General features: G+C 40.6%; 1 protein-coding gene across 1 annotated transcript in view; it reads left to right on the forward strand.

Moving 5' to 3' along the window:
• Positions 1-7,312, forward strand: part of DENND2C (DENN domain containing 2C) — a 77,239-nt gene that overhangs the window by 53,773 nt on the left and 16,154 nt on the right. Inside the window, exons 10-14 of the mRNA XM_011366738.2 lie at positions 1,741-1,810; positions 2,328-2,405; positions 2,981-3,121; positions 3,604-3,752; positions 6,807-6,984. Of these exons, the coding sequence (XP_011365040.1) occupies positions 1,741-1,810; positions 2,328-2,405; positions 2,981-3,121; positions 3,604-3,752; positions 6,807-6,984 (616 nt within the window). The remainder of the gene's footprint in view (positions 1-1,740; positions 1,811-2,327; positions 2,406-2,980; positions 3,122-3,603; positions 3,753-6,806; positions 6,985-7,312) is intronic.

A 7,312-nucleotide genomic window follows, 5' to 3' on the forward strand; every position in this document is an offset into this window, starting at 1 on the left:
CTATATTTTGTTATCTTTTTCAGAGTGACCATGGCTTTAAGCAATCCAAAGACACCGAAGAGAGGCTCAAAGTGATCCCCAAGTTTTGTTTTCCTGATTCAAAGGACTGGGTGCCAACCTCAGAACTCAAGAGGTAAATAGTCTACACGATCTGATATCTATTTATTGGAACTGCAAAACTAGAATCAGAATGCTTGAGAAATGGGGAGAACCAGTGGTGATGCTGTGTGGACACTGGCAGGTCAAGGATGCAGTGGGAGGAAAGGAAGAAACAGAATTAGAACATTTCCTATGTGGGACTCGAAAAAGAAAGACATGGAACGATTTCAATATCAAAGGGAAAACAAGTTTGAGAGTGTCTTCAGTTTGCCAGTTCTGCAGGAAAAGAAAGTTACACTTTACATACAATCAGAAATGCCACCAAGTGGACAGAAAAAGAAAAAAGCCTTGACCGCAGGGACTCAGAAACAGATAAAACAGCAATGTTTGCATCTGGTTTCCCCCTTGAGCTGATAGACAAGGCCACAGCCCTGATTGTGTGTTCTCCTTTGGAACTTGTACGAAGGGAGGCTCCAGTCTGAGGTGTGCAATGTATTGAGTGGGGAGATATAAAGAATTTCTTCCTGGTATCTAGAGGAAAATACCACATTCAATCAATAAACTGTCACTGTCTCTGAATCCTGCTTGTAAGTAGACGACTACTTTGTTCAGAACTCTAATTACCAATCATGCTATTTAGGCTCAAATCTGGCTTGTGTGAACCGTGTCACATGCTAATGACCTGCTGGGAGACAGCCTCAGTCGTTGCCTGAGTAGCCCTGCCCTTCCACCCCATGTTGCTCCAGACTAAGCCGCTGTCTCTCATAACCAGTTTAGCCTGATCGCCACTCTCGTCTCGGAGCTGTCGGTTCTGATGTTCTTGTGCTGTCACTTGAGCTGCTAACTACACAGACAGCTTCTTTCAGATTGGCCCGGCTGCTCCATGGTTGGCTTCCTCCCATCCCTGCCCTAACAAGTTACGTGTTTATTCTAAAGCATTTGGAAAATACAGAGAAATAAATAAAAAAGGAGAAATTAGAAATCACTGGCATTCTGATTACTCAGGGATAATCGCTGTAAATATTTTGGCGTGTTCCCTTTCAGTCTTTATTTTTGGCCATGTGTAGACATGTATCACTGTTCAAATTTAGATTTCTTTGATTATTAATGAATTTCTTTCTTGGGCATCTATAGGTCTTTTTGTAAATTATCTATACGTATCTTCTGTCTATGTTTCTAATGAGGAGTTGATTATTTTCCTATTAATTTTTATTTGTAAATGTAAAGGATATAGTCCTTTGCCTATCACTATTCCATAGGACCTCTCAGAACTAAATAGAAGAATTTGGAAGGGAAAAATAGCTTATCAAAAGCCTTTATAGCTTACCTACGTGTTTTGACTGAATTGGGCATTCAACGAAAGGAAAATAGGCTGGAAGCATAGCTAGACTGGATAAATAAGAAAGTAAAAGGAGGCAACAGCATCAGAAACATCCTTTACCTATTCTCTCACTCCAGTACAAGGCAAGATTATTCTCTAGGCCTGGACTTCCTCCCTCAGGAGGAATAAATTCAGTGTTAATGCCTCATCTTACGGCTCAAAGTGACTGCGGTTGGACTCTCGTTTTCAATCGTTTGTTTCATGAAGCATGTCAGAAGCAGTTGTTTGGCTCTCAAACTATTGCCTATTTTTTTTTCCAGTGAAACATTCTCCTTTGTCTTAACTGGTGAAGATGGGAGCCGGTGGTTTGGTTACTGTAAGAAATTTGTGGTAAGTACAGACTTGTGCTACAGGCGGGGTTGACCAAGGAGCAACAGTCAGACAAGGAACTTCTAAAACACTGTCTCTGGATGAGTTTGAGGGCTACTCACTGCTCTGTGTCTTAAAGAAGCTGTAGCAGCTGTAAACAGTAGAAGCAAGGTTGAGATTAGCCACAGAATGTTCTAGAATAAAAAGGGTATGGATTTATTTTATTCATTTGTTTGTCTGTAATAGACGAGGAGACCATTGACATAGTGGCTGGGTGTCAGTCTAGGTGTATTTGAGGAATATAGTACAATGAGCCAGTCGGTGTAGCTCTGAGTTACTTTCTTCTTGCTTCAATTCCTCCACTAAACCTGGAATCATTTGTGCCATCATTTTTAGCATTTTCCCATCTTTCAGTGTTCATTGAAGATGAAAGCCTTGGGTTCTACTCTGTACTAAAGAGTATTAGGAAAGTACCAATAGTCCAAGTTAGTAAAGACTTGTGCTACTTAATTTTTGCTTTATTGTTTTTTCCTTTTAGCCCGAAGGCAAAGGAAAGCGACTTCCTGAAGTGTACTGCATGGTTAGTCGCCTCGGCTGCTTCAACCTTTTTTCAAAGGTGAGGGGAGAACGGACCCTATGAAAAGTTGTATTGGTCTGAGCTCTGAGTAAGCTCTCGTTTCTGATTACTTCACTAGGCAATGTTAAGTGGTACAGACTTTTATGTACTACTTTAAAAAGGGGTCTTCACCAGTAGGTTAGAGCCACAGGTTTGAAAGCTTAAATTTAGATCTCTAATCCAGATGCTGTTGCCATGTCATCCTCATTTTGGTTTGCTGAACCTCCCAGCTTAAAGGAGAACATAACCTGAAGCTTTTCTTGTCTTTCCCAGACCCCAGGCTGCGAGGTATCATTGTCAATGTCACTTCTTTGCCCCTACCTTCGTGAAAGAAAAAGGGGCTCCTCTTCTAAAAATAAGTTGATTTGTTTTAGTAACTTTTCTTGGGAATATAAAGATGCCCCAAGAGGTATGATGCCTTTAATGAATTTTCATGGATTGCAGAAGCTCGTCTGTCTTAAAATCTGGTGGTGTTATTTTCAAGTTCACACACCAAGTTTGGCAGTTCCTTTAATAGGGTTCTTTTATGTTTTTGAACTGAGTCCCTAATAAAATAATACATTTTGTTTGTGTAGATTCTGGATGAGGTAGAGAAGAGGAGAGAAATGTCTCCAGCCCTGGTCTACCCGTTCATGCGGAGCGTCATGGAAGCGCCTTTTCCAGCCCCTGGATGCACCATCACAGTTAGGAGCTACCTCCCTGGGGCTGGAGATGGGGTACGTCAGCCCACAGCTCACTGTGCAGAGGTTTGACAGCTGCGGAAGTGGCCTGCACAGGCAGGGAAAGTGTCCAGAAACCTCAGGGCAGAGTTTTCCCTTTTTCTTAAACTGCATAGAATATGCTTTAGTCCCATAAAGCACTGCAGAAATATCTGGTTGATCTGTGAGATAGTTGATTTTAGACCTGGGAACTAAAGGTTTGCTACCACTCAAAGACTGAGCCCCTTCATAACGACAGTTTCGGTATGATTAATGAAGATTTTACATACTGCTGTCAGGTGAGATAAAGGATTTTGCCAGAAACTTACAGCACAAAAATCAGGTGTTAGATCTTGGAATTAGTGTAGGCAGCTTCACAGTCTTTGTAGCAGGCCCTCTTTCTTGAATTTAACCTATAAAAGAGTGACAGGACCCATGAGTGTTGTCATTAGGGATTGTTTTCCAGCCTCAGCTCCCCGATTCAATTTCTTGCATTTCAGTCAATTGAACTCTGCCGCCCACTGGATTCCCGACTGGAACACGTTGACTTTGAATGTCTCTTTAAGTGCCTGAGTGTGTGTCATCTCATCCGGGTCTGTGCCTCTCTCCTTTTGGAGAGGAGGGTAATCTTTGTTGCCAACAGCTTAAGGTGAGACATAAGTAAAACATGTCACTCATACTGGTGTTTTACGTGTTCTCACTACTTTAAAATTGGAGCATATTAAAAAACTGTAGGGTCTCTATTATCTAATGCTATAGTGACATGAATAATTCTAAATGGTAAATAATCCAAAAAGTCTTTGCATTAAGCTATAGCAGTGACTTTTTGGGTTGCAATTAATTTATCTTTCTAAATGTGTTTTGCTTAAGCTGTGTACTTGTCTAAGTACACACTAGTTTTCCGCAATTTAAATAGTGGGAAAGAGCTGGATTGAGTTTAGAGATTTTAAACAAAACTAGACTGGATAAATAAGAAAGTAAAAGGAGGCAACAGCATCAGAAACATCCTTTACCTATTCTCTCACTCCAGTACAAGGCAAGATTATTCTCTAGGCCTGGACTTCCTCCCTCAGGAGGAATAAATTCAGTGTTAATGCCTCATCTTACGGCTCAAAGTGACTGCGGTTGGACTCTCGTTTTCAATCGTTTGTTTCATGAAGCATGTCAGAAGCAGTTGTTTGGCTCTCAAACTATTGCCTATTTTTTTTTCCAGTGAAACATTCTCCTTTGTCTTAACTGGTGAAGATGGGAGCCGGTGGTTTGGTTACTGTAAGAAATTTGTGGTAAGTACAGACTTGTGCTACAGGCGGGGTTGGCCGAGGAGCAACAGTCAGACAAGGAACTTCTAAAACACTGTCTCTGGATGAGTTTGAGGGCTACTCACTGCTCTGTGTCTTAAAGAAGCTGTAGCAGCTGTAAACAGTAGAAGCAAGGTTGAGATTAGCCACAGAATGTTCTAGAATAAAAAGGGTATGGATTTATTTTATTCATTTGTTTGTCTGTAATAGACGAGGAGACCATTGACATAGTGGCTGGGTGTCAGTCTAGGTGTATTTGAGGAATATAGTACAATGAGCCAGTCGGTGTAGCTCTGAGTTACTTTCTTCTTGCTTCAATTCCTCCACTAAACCTGGAATCATTTGTGCCATCATTTTTAGCATTTTCCCATCTTTCAGTGTTCATTGAAGATGAAAGCCTTGGGTTCTACTCTGTACTAAAGAGTATTAGGAAAGTACCAATAGTCCAAGTTAGTAAAGACTTGTGCTACTTAATTTTTGCTTTATTGTTTTTTCCTTTTAGCCCGAAGGCAAAGGAAAGCGACTTCCTGAAGTGTACTGCATGGTTAGTCGCCTCGGCTGCTTCAACCTTTTTTCAAAGGTGAGGGGAGAACGGACCCTATGAAAAGTTGTATTGGTCTGAGCTCTGAGTAAGCTCTCGTTTCTGATTACTTCACTAGGCAATGTTAAGTGGTACAGACTTTTATGTACTACTTTAAAAAGGGGTCTTCACCAGTAGGTTAGAGCCACAGGTTTGAAAGCTTAAATTTAGATCTCTAATCCAGATGCTGTTGCCATGTCATCCTCATTTTGGTTTGCTGAACCTCCCAGCTTAAAGGAGAACATAACCTGAAGCTTTTCTTGTCTTTCCCAGACCCCAGGCTGCGAGGTATCATTGTCAATGTCACTTCTTTGCCCCTACCTTCGTGAAAGAAAAAGGGGCTCCTCTTCTAAAAATAAGTTGATTTGTTTTAGTAACTTTTCTTGGGAATATAAAGATGCCCCAAGAGGTATGATGCCTTTAATGAATTTTCATGGATTGCAGAAGCTCGTCTGTCTTAAAATCTGGTGGTGTTATTTTCAAGTTCACACACCAAGTTTGGCAGTTCCTTTAATAGGGTTCTTTTATGTTTTTGAACTGAGTCCCTAATAAAATAATACATTTTGTTTATGTAGATTCTGGATGAAGTAGAGAAGAGGAGAGAAATGTCTCCAGCCCTGGTCTACCCGTTCATGCGGAGCGTCATGGAAGCGCCTTTTCCAGCCCCTGGATGCACCATCACAGTTAGGAGCTACCTCCCTGGGGCTGGAGATGGGGTACGTCAGCCCACAGCTCACTGTGCAGAGGTTTGACAGCTGCGGAAGTGGCCTGCACAAGCAGGGAAAGTGTCCAGAAACCTCAGGGCAGAGTTTTCCCTTTTTCTTAAACTGCATAGAATATGCTTTAGTCCCATAAAGCACTGCAGAAATATCTGGTTGATCTGTGAGATAGTTGATTTTAGACCCGGGAACTAAAGGTTTGCTACCACTCAAAGACTGAGCCCCTTCATAACGACAGTTTCAGTATGATTAATGAAGATTTTACATACTGCTGTCAGGTGAGATAAAGGATTTTGCCAGAAACTTACAGCACAAAAATCAGGTGTTAGATCTTGGAATTAGTGTAGGCAGCTTCACAGTCTTTGTAGCAGGCCCTCTTTCTTGAATTTAACCTATAAAAGAGTGACAGGACCCATGAGTGTTGTCATTAGGGATTGTTTTCCAGCCTCAGCTCCCCGATTCAATTTCTTGCATTTCAGTCAATTGAACTCTGCCGCCCACTGGATTCCCGACTGGAACACGTTGACTTTGAATGTCTCTTTAAGTGCCTGAGTGTGTGTCATCTCATCCGGGTCTGTGCCTCTCTCCTTTTGGAGAGGAGGGTAATCTTTGTTGCCAACAGCTTAAGGTGAGACATAAGTAAAACATGTCACTCATACTGGTGTTTTACGTGTTCTCATTACTTTAAAATTGGAGCATATTAAAAAACTGTAGGGTCTCTATTATCTAATGCTATAGTGACATGAATAATTCTAAATGGTAAATAATCCAAAAAAGTCTTTGCATTAAGCTATAGCAGTGACTTTTTGGGTTGCAATTAATTTATCTTTCTAAATGTGTTTTGCTTAAGCTGTGTACTTGTCTAAGTACACACTAGTTTTCCGCAATTTAAATAGTGGGAAAGAGCTGGATTGAGTTTAGAGATTTTTGAGTAAATTAGGTTGAAAATTTAAATAAAATATTAAAAATTAATGAGTAATCATAGAATGTTTAACCTGTGATCACTAACTGCCATCAATTTGTAATTCTATAAACATAACATTGGAAATGCCCTCCATATGTTGTTGCATTGTATGTGACTGTCATTTGCTTCCTCCTCTGGCTAGCACCCTGTCAAAATGTGGCCATGCTGTGGTTGCCACATTGTACCCATTTACCTGGCAGCATACCTACATCCCGGTCCTGCCAGCATCTATGATCGACATCGTGTGCTCACCTACTCCATTCCTTATCGGAATCCTGTCTTGCTCCTTACCACAGCTCCAGGACCTACCCATTGAAGAGGTGAGATGGGAGAAATGGTACCTATGGAAAAGACTAGAACACTGACAAAGAAAATAAGTGGTCTTTAAGAGTGATGGAGTTGTTGTTAATTAATATTAATATATAATTACCAATACATTGTGCTATCATATTTTTCCATCTTTTTGTTAAAGTGAGAAAAATTCTGTAGTTTACATGAATCCAAAACCCTATCTTATTTACAATAGCGAACTGGGGGTTATTCTTGTGTTATTCTTTATAGTTTTACATCCTAGTCATATATCCCTAAACAATATAGTTCAGTTTTGCCTGGTTTTAAACTTGATATAAATGGACTGATACGATAGAT

The sequence above is a fragment of the Pteropus vampyrus genome, unplaced genomic scaffold (genome assembly GCF_000151845.1).
Source record: "Pteropus vampyrus isolate Shadow unplaced genomic scaffold, Pvam_2.0 Scaffold6, whole genome shotgun sequence".
Lineage (NCBI taxonomy): Eukaryota > Metazoa > Chordata > Mammalia > Chiroptera > Pteropodidae > Pteropus > Pteropus vampyrus.